This window comes from Hypomesus nipponensis, chromosome 26 (genome assembly GCF_054491055.1).
Source record: "Hypomesus nipponensis isolate SF chromosome 26, ASM5449105v1, whole genome shotgun sequence".
NCBI classification, from domain to species: domain Eukaryota; kingdom Metazoa; phylum Chordata; class Actinopteri; order Osmeriformes; family Osmeridae; genus Hypomesus; species Hypomesus nipponensis.
This window is the reverse complement of record NC_140386.1, coordinates 9,135,001-9,151,073: the sequence shown is the minus strand read 5'-3', so window position 1 is coordinate 9,151,073 and position 16,073 is coordinate 9,135,001. Positions and strand designations below refer to the sequence as shown.

Below are 16,073 nucleotides of genomic sequence, written 5' to 3'. Positions count from 1 at the left end.
TACAAGAAGGCAACAAGGTCCTGGGTTCAATTCCTGACCTTTTCTGGGCAGCATCTATCTCAGAAGATATACTGGGCCAGACGTTTATTGAGCAAAACTGTACATTTGTAAGTTTCATAGATTGTCGTCTGTGGCACGAGTGCTCACAATCTCCCTTACTCACCCTTTGATCTCTTTATCTAACTTCTACCTCCCCCACCTCCCCTTCGCCATCACAAAAGGTTTGCAAGTCTAGGTCAGGTGTCCTGACGAGGACGGTATGAATATTTGAGGTCTGACAGCGCTGACCCTGGCACAGTGGCAGGCGGTGACAAACACACTGGAATCCGTCACCACGAAGGAAGATAAAATCCTCTGAGCAAACCCTGTACAGTACAAGGAAGCCCCTTTGGACAGTTGCATGTTTTGAAGGAAGTCTAACACGTTTCCACCCTCAGAAATCTTCCACAGTTTCTCCCGTTGTCCTTACTGATGCTGGTCCTATATGGGGGCAGTGTTACGAGACTGAAAGTTGAGTTACATTCAAGCGATGAGGCATAGATGTGGGCTATTACGGGGTAGGGAGAAAAAAAAACACAAAAGCAAAAGGCAGCCGTAAACACATACCTGTTAAACTGGTCAGTTTCTAAGAATTGCTCCCCAAGGCTGAGGAAGAGTGCAACATGAGAAGTGTGTTCAAATGACTTCCCAGAACCGGCTGATAAGAGGTAAAATTCCCACATGACCAACGTACTCTGTGACCTTGACGAAAGACTCCAGAGGTGAACCGACACACCAGAAGGTTCATGGTCCACAAAAGGTCAAAGAGATGGCTCTTGAGATATGCTCGTTGAAAGGCTTCAGTAAACCATGTGGTTTCTGGTTTATTTCGTAATTTTGGTGGATTTGAACAGAGGTCAAAGTTCAATATCCCAATCCAAACTGTAGATTAGATGTAGCCCTGACAACCTCGTGTCTCCATCCAGAGTCCGTGCCAAGATGACAAAATAGGTTCAGCGGGGTAATTGAAAACATTATGTAATTAAAGTTAATTGACCTCAATTGAAAACAATAGTCACTGAGCAAAACTCTTAGGTGAACATATTTCTTTAGGTAGCTTCTACCATTTTACAGTCATTTACAAAAAAAAAAATTCAGCATTGGTGATCAAATTCACATTGAGGTGGAAGAAAAAATGTGTTTTTTGTCGCCTTTAACTGGCTGCTTTAAAACTTCTATTTAACCGGCTCTATTGTATTTTGAGTGCTGGCCAAAGAATCTATCCCCTTTCAAGTAATTAGGATGTTTAACTATATATTCAGATTCATCAGACAAGCTGGGAGCATTAGTTAAATGTAAATCAAGTGTAAATCAGTATTCACAAAGGCTGATATTTAATACATATTTTCTTAGCAGTTCCGTTTTAAATTAAATATTCAAACCAAACCAATCTTTAAAAACAAAACACAAATCATTAATCTTTCTGCAACATACATTTTCTTAGCTAAATTCAAAGTGACGATTCAGTTCACTTTCATAGCACCTATATTGTTCTGGCTTTGTTCAGATTCCTTAAGTTTTCATTCCCAAACACTGCTTTGTCACATAACTGCTAGTCTCTCTAGTATCTGTACCAGATCCGATAAATTCATACTCACAAATACATCCCTTGGCCACACTAGATGTGTAAAACACACTGCTAGTCTTCTCTAGCTGATGTTTCAGTAAGCAGACATTTTATGGCTTCAGATTGATCCAAAGCATTTCGATCACGTTATGCAAATGCACAGACTGCGGTTGGCCTTTGTGTCCCCCAAAGGTCAAAGGCCGCAGATACATGGATTATCGTTGGGAGGGTTGAAAGGTCACAGTGATGCAATGGCAAAGCCGACTAGCACGGTTTAGTGGTGTGTGGAGAGAAACCAGGGTCAAATGCTTCCCTCCTGATAGTCTCTTGGATTCTACTTATCCAGGGCACAAAGTTTCTCTGAAAACACATCACACACATCACACATCACACACACACACACACACAGATTGTTATTCCGAAACTGAGGTGGAAGCACATCTGCATATGTGAAAGCACATAAACATAACAGCCAGATATTGATACATGGGCTGGTTCAACAGTGGATGCTGGGATATCCGGGTGAAACCAGCAGGAAGAAGAGAAGAGCGGCTCAAATGAAACCTGCTTGTGTTTCAGTCATGTGAAGAGCAGGCTAAACAAACACAGCTCTATGTGAGCTTCTAACTGATATGCTCACACATATTCCAGTTTGTTCCAGTGGGACAGTGAGGCTCAGTAACAGAGCATAAGACTGCAAATCGAGAGGATCACGGGTTCAAATCCCCAACCTTGTATGATGCACTGCAGAAACGCATCTGCTTAATAAACATGTAAAATACAACTAAGTTCTGACTCACTGAACGAAGTCTCGTCTCGTGCCAGCAGATCAGTGCCGAGGTGTCCCCGTTTACCCTGACCCAGCGCAGGTCGAGTCACGAGAGAGTCTGGGGTTGCTGAACGCTAAGCCCTTCCAAATAGAGGGCTCCTTTCCTCCCTCCTGTGTGCTCCTGCTCCCTCTCTCTCGGTAAGTAGGTCAGTCGAGCAGACGAACACACACACACGCACGCAATCCAAACACTGATATTCCCAGATATCCCACCCCAAGCTTATCTTTGATGTTTTTTCCTGGCCTGTAGTGTTAAAATCCCTATTATCCCCACTCTTTGAAAATCAGTATGTGGGGAAAGGCTTTTGAATAAGACTGGATTCATTCCACCCAGAACCAGTAACTCTGCCTGCAGCTCTCTAATCTCCCTGGCAACCATGGGGACGCTTTCTTTTTTCAAACCTGGCTAAAATGTGCTGTAGGAGCTCTCATTAAAACATACACTGCAGATTAATCATCATGAATGATCTGGGATGTCTCTACCCCCCCCCCCTCTCTTTCTCTCTCTCTCTCTATTTCTCTCTCTCAAGGAATGCATAAGAGTTATGTAAATTAATTTGTGCATTGATGCATGACTATTGATCATCTTAAAAGATGCAATGGTAAGTCATTAATTGGCCATGTGACGGCATTGACCATGACGGCATGTGACTCCACCACCATCCCCACGTGGTCTCTTTCTCCTCAACGCTCTCTCTCTCTCTTTTCTCTCTCTTTCTCTTCTCTCTCTCTTTCTCTCTCTTTTTCTCTCTCTCTCTCTCTCTCTCTCTCTCTCTCTCTCTCTCTCTCTCCCTCTCTCTCTCTCTCTTTCTCTCTTTCTCTCTCTTTCTCTCTCTTTCTCTTTCTTTTTCTCTCTCTCTCTCTCTCTCTCTCTCTCTCTCTCTCTCTCTCTCTCTCTCTCTCTCTCTCTCTCTCTCTCTCTCTCTCTCTCTCTCTCTCTCTCTCTCTCTCTCTCTCTCTCTCTCTCTCTCTCTCTCTCTCTCTCTCTCTCTCTCTCTTTCTCTCTCTCTCTCTCTCTCTCTCTCTCTCTCTCTCTCTCTCTCACCTGGAACACAGAGCTGGTCAGAAGGGCAAAACAGCCACATCAAAATAATAATCTATGACTCAGACACGGTTATCTTGATAGGATTAGACCTCAGACACCTGGAAACCCATCTCTCCATCTCTTCATGTCTTTGTGTTTTCTGAGGTATTACAAATGTTATGTGGAGAAAGCAGTTGTGTTGAACAATTTGCCCAATGACATGGAGACAGGAGATCCTGGTCTACGTATGTTATGTACTGTTTACTAGGGGTGGGAATCTTTTGGTACCTCACGATTCAATTTGAATCGATTGTATATAAAACAAACATAATTTAAAAAAATCGATTCACATAAATTTGTGAATCGATCTAAATCGCTAGCAGACTGAAGCTCTGAAAGGTGAATCGATTTTTTTCCACAGCCCTACTGTATACGGTGTGCAAATTGATTATTGTTTTGCTAACGCACTGCATGAAAATAAAGAAGTGATGTTGATCTTATGAAAGGTTTGCTAGATTTACTGCTGAAGGAAATTCTCCCTACTTAACCTTTCCCAATGTAAATAACAGGTATTGCAACACATTTCCAAGTAACAACCTAAGAGTTACTCCTTAACCTGGGTGTCTGTCAGTGTGTGGGGAGACTGTCCTTGAACGCACCCTGTACCTGTGGTACGTGCCTCCTGTGCAGTCACTCAGAGGCCTTGAGGTAATCAGGAGAAGGGATGACAGGTGGGGAAAAGGAAAAATACAAAATTCAGTCCACCTTTTTAGTTTCAGTTTTTTTTTTTTTTTGGTTTTAATCGATGGATAGAGGATAAGTATGTTTGACAGATGAAGGTCATAGGTTCCCGCCTTCTACTTCAACCACAAGTTTGTGTTTTTTACAGGCTGTCGAAGTCTGTAAACACCAAGAAAAGTTAGTTTTAGAACGTATGTCTATTTGTTGTGTCCTACAGATGACTGCACATGATCAATCTTTGAACTTCCAAGGAAAGGAGCTGTAAAGTGAGTCCTACAATAAGACCAGGGCAGACGAACAAGTCAAAGTAATTCAATTAACGTCTGGTTCGAGAAACAGGTTATTCTTTATTTAGAACTCTGTTTAAGACATTTCTGTCACCCCAAAAAATGTACTTTTAGTCATCAGCTAGAATCATTCTTATTATTGGGCCACGTTGACCCTCTCTGGGCCTTGGTGTTGTCCTGTTATATGACTTGTGTTGTTGCTATCCTTTGTTTGGACTTGATAACAGTGAAGGACATGTATTCCTCCATGACAGACCATAATATTTACCTTTAAAGAATAACCAGGAATCATAACAACCGCTGCTTTTGTTGCCATGCAAAATATGTTGGAATGTGCCAAACAAGTGAGTTGGACCAGTGGAAAATTAACACAGGGCCTTGTTCTAACAACCAAGTAACATAGTGAAATTAGTCTTTAAAAGAGTGTGGCATATGTTGGTCAGTTTTGTGAAGAATACAGAGATGGGACTAACTTTTCTGAAACTGAGATGCTGCCAATTGGCCTGACCAAGTGATTCGTGTTTTCAAACCAACTCATAAGTTCATATTGGCACGGTGATGTTTGGACTGGCTGTACTTTGACATACTAGATTATAACAATAATTTACCCTCAGGAATCCATGTTGTTCTTGGACCTCCACAAAGGTCCAACATCTGTTTCATCAGCAACGAAGGCATTTTGAGTTAAGACAGCGTTGCGTTATCAAGAGGTATTCAGAGAAACGTTGTAACTGACTGGCGTGCAGCTGCCCTCTGAATGTACAACAGGACTTGATTCCTTGAGACCATCACACACACGCGCTCTCACACACACACACGCTCTCACACACACACCCAACTCTCACACACACACACGTACACCCACACACACTCACACACACTACACCAGGGGTGAGGGGTTATTTGAGTGCACAGGGATTACTTCTGGCACGAATGGATAGCCCGCAAAATCAACAACAAATATTTCTGATCCTCACACTTCAGAATGAGGGTGTGTGTGTGTAGGGTGGAATGTGTGTGTGTAGGGTGGGATGTGTCGGTGTAGGGTGGGATGTGTGTGTGTAGGGTGGAATGTGTGTGTGCAGGGTGGAATGTGTGTGTGTAGGGTGGAATGTGTGTGTGTAGGGTGGAATGTGTGTGTGTAGGGTGGGATGTGTGTGTGTAGGGTGGGATGTGTGTGTGTAGGGTGGAATGTGTCGGTGTGTGTGTGTAGAGTGAGATGTGTGTGTTGCTAGTGGAGGGGGTTTATTGGATGGAAATAATACAGGGAGAGGTAGCTCCAGAGAAAGAAGAAAGTAGTCTTGAGGCACAGAATGAGCAAAGTCAATTAAGCAGACCGTGACTGACAGATTCATTGAACAAGATGAGACAGGCCGTTGAGATGGGAACCACAGAAGGAAGGGAGAAAGACAGGGAGGGAGGGAGGGAGAGAGAGAGAGAGAGAGAGAGAGAGAGAGAGAGAGAGAGAGGGAGAGACAAGATGAGACAGGAAGAAACAGAGGAATTGAGAAAGACAGGTAGAGAGAGAGGGAAAGAGAGAGGCGAGAAGGGGGTGAGACAGGGAGAGAGACAGAGAGACAGAGAGACAGAGGGGAGAAGGGGGGGGAGAGAAAGTGTGGCGGTCACCACCGGGCAGATGGGTCTTTGTCTTATTGTCTGCGCTGTCACAGCTGAGTCACATGCCTGTTCAGCCCCAAGACATATGCTAGCCCCTCTGCTGCTGAACCCAGAGACACAAGCAGCAGGGCCCCACTCTCACCAAACCTTAAAGGTTGTCCCGGTGACGCATCTCTCTGTAGCTGCCGATGACTACCTTGGTGCCCCTTTTATGTTTCCGAACCTGACCAAGTGCTGCGCGTGCGTGGTTGAGTTTGCACATGCAGTGTGCGAATGATGCATTATCTAAGGTCGCATAGGAGAGCTTTTTTTACTTACCAGGTCTTTTGGAGTTTAGGATGTAGGACGTAAAACGACGTAGCAGCCTAATAGCAGATGAATGTTATCCGGATATGTAGTTTTTTGTTGTTGTGGAGGTTGTCGGATGCCATATGAAATCTGCACTGTTAATCCAAAGTATTATGTCACTGTCTGATATCCCTGACACTGTTTAGACCATTTCCTGTCTTGTGATTGTGAGAATTGTTCTAGAAAAAAAGGCCAGTCAGTTGTTCCCACTTGAGCTGGGGTTAGTTCTGCTCTCGGGGTTTTTGAATCAGCAGTGTCTCTCTCTCCTTCTGCTTACGCAACACACAAACAGACGTTTGTGGTCCAAGTCTCAGAGGAGAGAGAGAGCGTGTTCAGACAGTACTGATGTTCTGTAGAGGGTTTATGGATTTGCCAGTATGCTCTGTGGACACACACACATGCACAGACACGCACACACACACACACGCACGCACTACTCTCGTTTTCACAGGCACCAGATACAGTTTCCGTTCTCTTTCCTGTTTGGAATTCCAGAGTAGGTTCTGGAATGTTGGTAGCCCCGGCCCTGGGAAGAGGTGAGGTGCCCTCCTGGCCTTGGAGCTGGGAGCCTGGGAACCCTGGCCCTCTGCCTCCTCTCTCTGGGAGGGCAACATGGAGCTGTTATGAGAAAAGGTCTCCCAAAACAACAATTCCACATATTTGCAACCTGGCTTAGGTGCACGTGTGTGTGTTTCCATGTGTGTATTTGGTTTGTGCTGCGATGTGTTTGGGGTTACATAGCGCACTCATCTCAGCCACGTGTTCCTCCACTATAGCGTGGGCCCTGAGGGGATGCCACGCCCTCACTATCTTCTCCTCCTCCCCCCTCTATGATTGGCTCTCCATCCTCACTTCCTGCTTCCTCCCTCATCCCTCCATCCTCGAAGTCCCACTCAGCAGCTGTCACAGAGAGGGAGGGGTGACCTTCTGACCTGACCGGCCAGCAGCCACCGCACGGCTCACATCAGAGACGGAGGGAGCGAGGGATGGAAGAAAGGATGGAGGGAGGGAGGGATGGAAGAAAGGATGGAGGAAGGGAGGGAGGGAGGGATGAGAAATGAGGGAGGGAGGGATGAGAAATGAGAGAGGGAACGATGGAAGGCGGGAGGGGCAGAGGAGGGATGGAAGGAGGAAAGGATGGAGGGAGGGAGCCAGTGGATGCGGCAGACAGCGTATAAACAACCCTCTCATAACAAACAAACATGGCTGCACATTGATTACCTGTCAGACGGAGAAGGGTGAACCTGACCAGCATCACTATTTCCCACAAAAAAACCCCATCTCAAATCAGTGGCCAGAGCCAGAGTAGGCGGACAGAGTGGTTGATTGGTGCACTGGGGGTGGGATGAGCACTCATTTGAGTGACCCAAATTCCCATCAGGCTGACCTTAGCATGACGAGCTTCCATACTCTGGAAGCATCCTGACAACATGGGAATTACTGTGAAAACTGTTTTCCGTCCTGAGGGGATTATCTGAGGCGTTGGCCAAATAAAGCTCTTCTACTGGGCAAGGCGTGTTTCGACCGCCCGCTTAGCTACCCCTCAATACTGTCTGTTGGCTGAGCTCCAAAAACAATACCAACGTCAGTAGGAGCCGTTCGTTTCCATCAGCGGCCATTTTCACTCACACCATGTCATTCCGAAGCAGCCTTTTATAGAGAAAATATGGCATTGGTCACTGTGGGGTGACGTGTCACAAAGTAATAGAGTCGGTCGCTTAGCGATGATGAGTGTTCCTCCCAGCTCTGCTGGGACTATTATGGTCTGGGCTCTGTGGCGCACGCCTGCTTTCTCATACACTCTTCTGGTAAAGTCTGTGCAGGCCCTGCCTCCTAACAAAGACCCTGGCATGAGAGGGGTTTTTATCTCTGCTTCATTACTGGAACCCGAGGTGAGGAGGAATGTGCAGACTGAACAGAACAAGTGCCAGGGAACGATTGTGACTGTGTACCTGTGTTTACAGGACCCGCTTGTGTGCGCAGGCGTGTGTGTGCCGTAGTGTTTTCAGGACAGGTATATGAGTGCATGTGTGTGTGTGTGTGTTAGACTGTGTGAGTATGTGTCCTTATGTGTTTACAGAATCGGCTTGTGAACAGCAGACAATAAAGGGACGCTTTTATGGGTTGTTGGGTGGGATTCAAGTGGCTTCCAGACAGCATTCTCACAGTCCAAGTTAGACTGTCCAGACTGAGAAAAGTCACACACTGTATTGTCCTCTTGAATCTCTTTCTCCTGCCTTTAACTTTAACACTGCTGTTCTCTACCTCTCTCTCTCTTTAACACTGCTGTTCTCCACCTCTCTCTCTCTTTAACACTGCTGTTCTCTACCTCTCTCTTTAACACTGCTGTTCTCCACCTCTCTCTCTCTTTAACACTGCTGTTCTCTACCTCTCTCTTTAACACTGCTGTTCTCCAACTCTCTCTTTAACACTGCTGTTCTCCACCTCTCTCTCTCTTTAACACTGCTGTTCTCTACCTCTCTCTTTAACACTGCTGTTCTCCACCTCTCTCTCTCTTTAACACTGCTGTTCTCTACCTCTCTCTTTAACACTGCTGTTCTCCACCTCTCTCTCTCTTTAACACTGCTGTTCTCCACCTCTCTCTCCTTTCTTGTTTTTCCACTTGTTTCCTATTATTTACAAACAAACCCCTTCATAAACACGGACAAGGGGACAAAGGAAATGCTTCTGTCAACACAACAGCGCCTGGGACGGCAGTGTGGTGCACATGTGTGTGGACGTGTGTGTGTGTCTGCTGGTGTGCGTGTGTCTGCTGGTGTGTGTGTGTGTGTCTGCTGGTGTGCGTGTGTCTGCTGGTTTGTGTGTGTCTGCTGGTGTGTGTGTGTGTCTGCTGGTGTGTGTGTGTGTGTGTCTACTGGTGTGTGTGTCTGTGTGTCTGTCTGTGCACCTGCTTGTGTGTGTTACGGCGTGCACAAACCATGGGTATGCAGTGTGTGTGTATGAACAGTATGTGTGTGTTTGAAAGAGAGGTGTACAGGAAGGGGCTGCTGGACTGAGCGCGCTCCACCAGGCTGATGGGCTGTGTCGGCATACAAAAGGGGTGGCTTTGCTGCGATGAGATGTAGTTTAATCCCTGGGATTAAGCCCCTTTGAGTAACGGAGCTCCAGCGAGCACTGGGGCAGCTGTTGGGTAGACTGCACAAGGGGGGGATGTGTTGCTCTTGTTAAGGACACAGAGAGTCTCGTGTTTTCACGTTACCGTCAAACCGGTCTCGTGAGTCAGAGGTTGTTAGGCTGTTGGGAGGTAGCGCCCAAACATGAGACTGCCCCTGGAAACACACCAGATCTTCTTCTCTGTGTCTATTTCTACCCTGCTTATTTAATTACTGACTTACTGACATACTTACACACACACACACACACACACGCACACACCTTCGCTCCCCAGTCCTCGCTGTTTCTCTCTCTCAACCATCCACACCGTCAGACTGGGTAGAATCTCAGCGCAGAAAGAAAGAAGGAAAGTAGCTGATCAGGTGGGGACTCTGTGGAAGGGGTTCTTGGCCTGCCCTGAACAAGAAAACAGGGTATTTTTTTCTCTGTTTCTTCACTCTCTCGTTCCCTCCGTTCATCTCTCTCTCTTTCTCTCTGACTCCTGTTTCTCCTCTCTCTCTCTCTCTCTTTCCGGCCCTTTCTTCCTGACTCCTTCTACGTTTCCTCTCTCTACTTCCTGTCAGTCCTTTGTGCTGCGTTGGCCCAAGATGCATGAGACCTGTTCATCTGGATCAGAACAGCCAGTGTGTAGCGGTTCGCTTCGGGTCGTGCCTTGAGGGCAGTTTTGTAATGAAATGAACATTCTAGAAGCCTCAGGCTAAATATTCTTGTTGGTTTTGGCTGAGTTTCACCAGAACCCTGGTCCAAACACTAGAGGCCTCGTCCCCCTTGCCAAACTACCAGATTTAGCCTAACCGCCAGCCTCTTAGAACCAAGAAAACTGGTCCATTACAATAAAAGCCCAGATTTATGTCTCTCCACAATTAGCTTTAGCTGGACTTGGAAGTCAAGCAAACAACAAACGTTTTAACATCTTACTGTGTGTGTGTGTGCGTGCGTGTGTGTGTGCCTTGGCTGTAATCTGAATCAACATGTTGACCGACATAAACCCATGGATGTGCAGATTCAGATTATGGTAAACGTCTCAGTCTTCTGTGGTTCCAGTTCATCTTGAATCCTGATGGAAGGAATTGCGCAAGTCCTTCATTTTCTTGTGGTGCATTTTTCCAGGCCTGACTACTTGTTTACCATGCAAAGCCCTCACCACTCAGGCTAACATTATTTGAATGCACCTGGGCTGGTCTGGGTCAGGTCCTCATTTGAATATTTCCATGAAACCCCTTGGTTACATAACTTGGTGGAACATTAGCCTTCACTTTTACCATCTCTCTCTCTCTCTCTCTCTCTCTCTCTCTCTCTCTCTCCCTCTCTTTATCTCTCTCTCCGTCAGGCCTCCCTTTGCTTACTTTGCCAGTCTCTAATCTGACATTTCTTCGGAGTCTGCTGCAGTAGATGTTTAGCTTTATGCTGACTCACTCCTTGTCTTGTTGCCGTGGATGCAGAAAACATCAGTTCCTCAGTCCCTTCATGGGAGCGAGCACAACCATAAGTGCACTAGCCCCCCCTAGTGCCAGCAAATATAACTGCTCTTCAATACCCAAATGTTGTTTTATTGTTAAATAAAACAATGTTTAAGGTTGTTTTAGAAAAATAAAGTATACGAATTGTTATTGTTTGATGTTTGTTTGATTTTTAAAGCATTTAGTATTTTACCACACGGACATATCATGCATTATTTGTAGTGTGTTTTTTTTGTTTAAAAAAATGATCACTTAGCTTTTAATTAACTACCATGCAATTAAGTGGGTCTTTTAAAACACTTATAACGTCCGAGTGAAACCTGAGGCTAATCGCTCTATGTCCAGAAACACTCTATGGACGCAGTTCCCATGACACAAGTTAAACCATGTCCCGGACTACGTCACTACCTCTATAGAAACTCCACAAAGGACGTTGTCTGTTTGGAACAAAACCTAGAATCTGGCTATTAGAATCTAGAATTGAGGTTTGTTGAACAGTGTGTTATATGTTTATACCTATAGATGGTGCCAGTGGTTCAACGGCTGGTCCGTTTTATCGTTTCCCTGCCCAGTGAACTAATAGGGTCTGAGATTTTCAAAGCCTACAGGCTTATAGCCCTGCTGATTAATCCTAAAATGATATTGGCCGGGGGTAAATGAAAATGAAACTGTTTTCTTCCCGCCAATTATTAGGCCCGTTTGATGAAAAGTATAAAGAAAGAGTATAAAGAAAAACTTTTGCCGGATTTTAAAAATAATTATGTACACGATTCCACACTGCTTCTGCACCTAAGAGCGCCGACCTCTTTACGCACAGGATCAACCGTCCACCCTTCTGCTGTCCAATGAGAGTCCGTAAATTGAGTCTTGAGCCTTCTTCTCCTGAGCTTTGAGAAAGGCTCTCCGAGCTGAAACAAGGGCTCCTGAGTCGGCAGCTCCTTCTTAAGTTTCAAGGAGGACGAAAAGAAGTTTGGAGGGACTGCGGAGAAGTAGATTCACTCGCATAGAGGCAGAGGAAGATTGAGGGCGCAGGAAGTGCAGCATCTTGGACAGCGCCGAGGGAATAGTTTTCATCTCTTTTTTCGACTTCTCTTTCCATTGAAGAACAGACGTTTTCATCACTGTTTTGTCACGGGTTAAGAGAGCCAATGTCGCTCCCTTTACTTCGAGATTCATCATAAGGTTCCGACTGGAAAGTAGACAACTATAACATTTAGTTATTGTAGACCTTTCGGTCTGAAAATGGGCACCAGGCTATTGTTCCTGTTGCTCGTGCAGGTTCTTTTAGTCGTTTTTTCCTTCGGTCAGGACACCGGTACCGAGGATGCAAAAGAGGACATCCCGGAGGGTGCATCCACCTTGGCATTCGTGTTTGATGTAACCGGCTCCATGTACGATGACCTGGTGCAGGTTATCGAGGGGGCATCCACGATTTTGGAAACGTCGTTGAGCAGACAACAGAGACCTTTGTATAACTTTGCTCTGGTACCCTTTCACGACCCAGGTAAACTTAAACATTTTAACACTTTTACCGCAACTTTTGATGAAAGCGCGCCAGTATTTCTCTGTCTCTTACGTGTGTGGATGGGTCCAGATGTTTACTGGCTCTGTTGTCAAGAATGGACCTGCTTCGAAACAAAAGCACACAGAGACGTGAGAAATCTAGTAGTTTACTCAGACTCCGGGCTCTGAATGGGTGACGTCCTCACACCTAAAGCTAAGGCGACTTCGAGTTTCCACCAACGCAGATGTTTTCATGTACTGTCACTTACGCATTCTGTCAGTTAATGTGCGGCTTTGACCGTTGTGTACAGAGGATGTTATTAGATCTTTTCCACGCTTTACCTGCGCCCTTTATTTCCTCTGCTCGTCTTAAAATATTGTATTTAATTCCTAATGCGCAAATTAATTATTTGAACTAATTTGAATATTGTAACCATTTAACACTATTTGTGATACTGTCACACCTTGGCTAGGTAGCCTTATTACATAAAGGTGCTTTTTTTGGCTGAAAGCCCAGCTAAAGGTCCGAGTCTGTAATTAAGTTCAGCAGAGAGCGAGGAACTCATTCAACTACTCCCTAGAACGTAAACAAAATCCAATGGTGTGGTTTGTGTGCTGGGGTCGAGGTGAGAAGTGGAGGCGTCGACTAAAACGCTCGGTCAACAGCACCGTAGCGCGCAATACAGACCGGAGCTCGGGGGAAGGCATTTTGGAGAGCTGTGTGCGCGCTCTCAAACGCGGGACCCAAGTGACAGGGAACCCCTGAACGTGCATCACGTCGACAAGAGGCTGTGCTAAATGCATTTTCGTTCAGTCCCCTCCTGCACGCGCTCTGGAATGCCTTTCCAAGATAGGTCTGGTTATGTTGTAGATCACACCACTGTAACATAACCAAGATTTTTTTTTACAGAGCAACGAGGGAGAGAGAGAGAGAGAGAGAGAGAGAGAGAGAGAGAGAGAGAGAGAGAGAGAGAGAGAGAGAGAGAGAGAGAGAGAGAGAGAGAGAGGGTGGGGGTTCTTGTGAGTTCAGTATTCCAGATGTGCTTGCTCCTCATCTAGAATTCACCATGTCAAATTCTGAAAGCTTTTTTTTTCTTCTGTAAAGCCTTGATCCCGTCTCGTCCTTTGGGCAGTGCCAAAACAAATCAAAAAAGGGAAAACGAGGAATGCGTGCAACACAACTAATCCATAGATAACAAATTCAATTTGTTTGCATGCCTGTGAAAATACAAGAAACATTCGACTTTAGGGTCAACCATGAAGAAACAACCCTGTTCACCGAACATCTGGCTCATTAACATTCCCTCTTAACTACTCTCAGAGCAACCAAAGGGAACTTCAGCGGGTACAACTTCCTAACGGTGTCCTATTGTGTCCTATTGTGCCGACCAACAGCCACAGTTCAGCTACTTTTATGAGGATGTTAGAATCTGTTTCTGTAAATCCCTTGAGGAGGACTGAGGAATGATTAATGCTGCACAGAGCCATACCAGCAAAACAACTCTACAGTGTCCTCCTAGTCTTGTCCGCTCCAGCACTCTGCCACGGAACAGAGGCAGCTATGCGAGGCTTGTTATTTTTAGGTTCGAGTTTTTTCCCCCTCTCTCGATATGTATCCATTCCCCCCCCCCGCTTTCCATCCCAGATAGAGATAGATCCTGTTTGTCTTGGCTGGTTTTGAATCGGAGACCTCAGCCACCCCACTGTTCCTGCTTCAGTCTCACTGAGTCAACATGCAATGTGTGTGTGTGTGTGTTTCTGTGTGCATGCCAAGCACTGCTTGTGTGCGTGCGCGTACATGTGTTTTTGCGTGTCGCTGTAAATGTTTTGTGTGTTTGGTGGGGGGTGGCTGTCATTTGGGATCAGGCTCGTATGGAAGGCACTCAGGAAGCCCTCCCACCACACCCCCCACCCCCTCTCTTTCTTTAGACGGAACGAAAGAGAAAGACAATGAAGAAAAAAGCTAATTTCAGGAGTCAGTTTACTGAGGCACAGGGATTGTGTTTATACAGCCTCTGAATGGCATCCCCCTCTGTGCTGTCGAGGCACTGATAGTGTCGAGGAAGGGCTGTGCAAGGCTTTCACTGTAGCATTACCGCCTGAGATTTCCCTCCTTGGCCGGGGGACAAGATGCCATCAAGCCTCGCTTCACTGTGACACGGGAGATAGCTGCACAACAGAAGCTGGAAATTCCTGTCTTGTTGATATTGGGCTGATAGCTAGTTGGGCCCCCAAATTAGTTTCCGTTGGCAAATCTGATGTCTTCCCCACCCCCCCCCCACACACACACATCCCCTTAACAAGGCCATTTCAGTTTCCACCTCCTGGACATCAGTGCACACACGTTGTCTTGTAAACATTTACATTTAGTCATTTAGCAGACGCTCTTATCCAGAGCGACTTACAGTAAGCACAGGGACATTCCTCCAGAGGCAAGTAGGGTGAAGTGTCTTGCCCAAGGACACAACGCCATTTGGGAATCAAACTGGCAACCATCTGATTAATAGCTCGACTGATTAATAGCTTGACTCCCTAACCGCTCAGCCATCTGACCCCCACCGCACCTTCAACACCTCCAGGTCCTGTCCTCTCTCTCCTGCCTCGTTTCACTGCGATCTGGCGGTTACTGAATCTCTGAAAGATGTTCCACTTTGGTTACTCCACCCCCCCCCCCCTCCTCCTCCACACCCCCATGAAGGATGTCTGTGGTTGGGTCTTTGACTGAAGCTAGGGGGCGTGGAGTCACCAGAGGTGATGACGGGATCTCTGTCGATCCCAGCGGATGATCAAAGGCTCCGCAGCTCCATTGTCAGAGCTCCGGAATCTTCCGCATCAGACCCGTGTCTCCTCCTTCTCGTTTGTTTAGCCCCGCCCACACCAGGTTACTACCGTGGACACTTAGTAAGGATGATATCAGGGAGGGGGGGAAGGGGGGGGGAGACAGAGAGGAGCGTGTCAGAGGACTGTCAGACCATCACTGTTTCATGTCTCTAATTACCTGCCTGGAATATTAAAATAGCCTTTAATTTTTTTCAGGAGCGCTTGCTCGCGCGCCCCTTTTTTAGTATGCCTCGGGCACCATGAGACCAGTGTTTTTCCAGACTCTTCACCCTTGTAGTTTGCACTCAGAGGTTAACCCCCCCCCCCCCCCCACACCCTCCCCTCCAGCTTTCATCTTGGAAAACCTGCATACCTGAGGCCATGTTGGGCCGCACCACAGATTACCCCTGTTGGCTTGTGGTTTCAGCAGGGGGGGGGGGGGGGTTCCAGTGCTTTGCAAGTCACAGTGATGACCTTTGTGTAAACACTACTTAACCCTTTTTCATTTAAAAGACGGAGGTAGACTTTAAGGTAACTTGGTGACCTGTCCTTGTTTCTTCAGCCTGTGGGGTTCTGGTCATTCCCAGCTGTGCACTGCTCCAGTGTACGTCCCGACTCCTCAATCCCCAGGCCCAGCCCTCCTCCTGGGGAGACCAGAGGTCGGACGTCCCCTTCCGGACCCTGGGGGTCTCATCTGCCTCCT

General features: G+C 46.4%; 1 protein-coding gene across 1 annotated transcript in view; it reads left to right on the top strand.

The window, feature by feature from the left end:
* Positions 1-12,289: 12,289 nt before the first annotated feature.
* hmcn1 (hemicentin 1) overlaps positions 12,290-16,073 on the top strand; it is a 75,586-nt gene continuing 71,802 nt past the window's right edge. The window contains exon 1 of the mRNA XM_084692409.1: positions 12,290-12,551. Within this exon, the coding sequence (XP_084548535.1) occupies positions 12,290-12,551 (262 nt within the window). The remainder of the gene's footprint in view (positions 12,552-16,073) is intronic.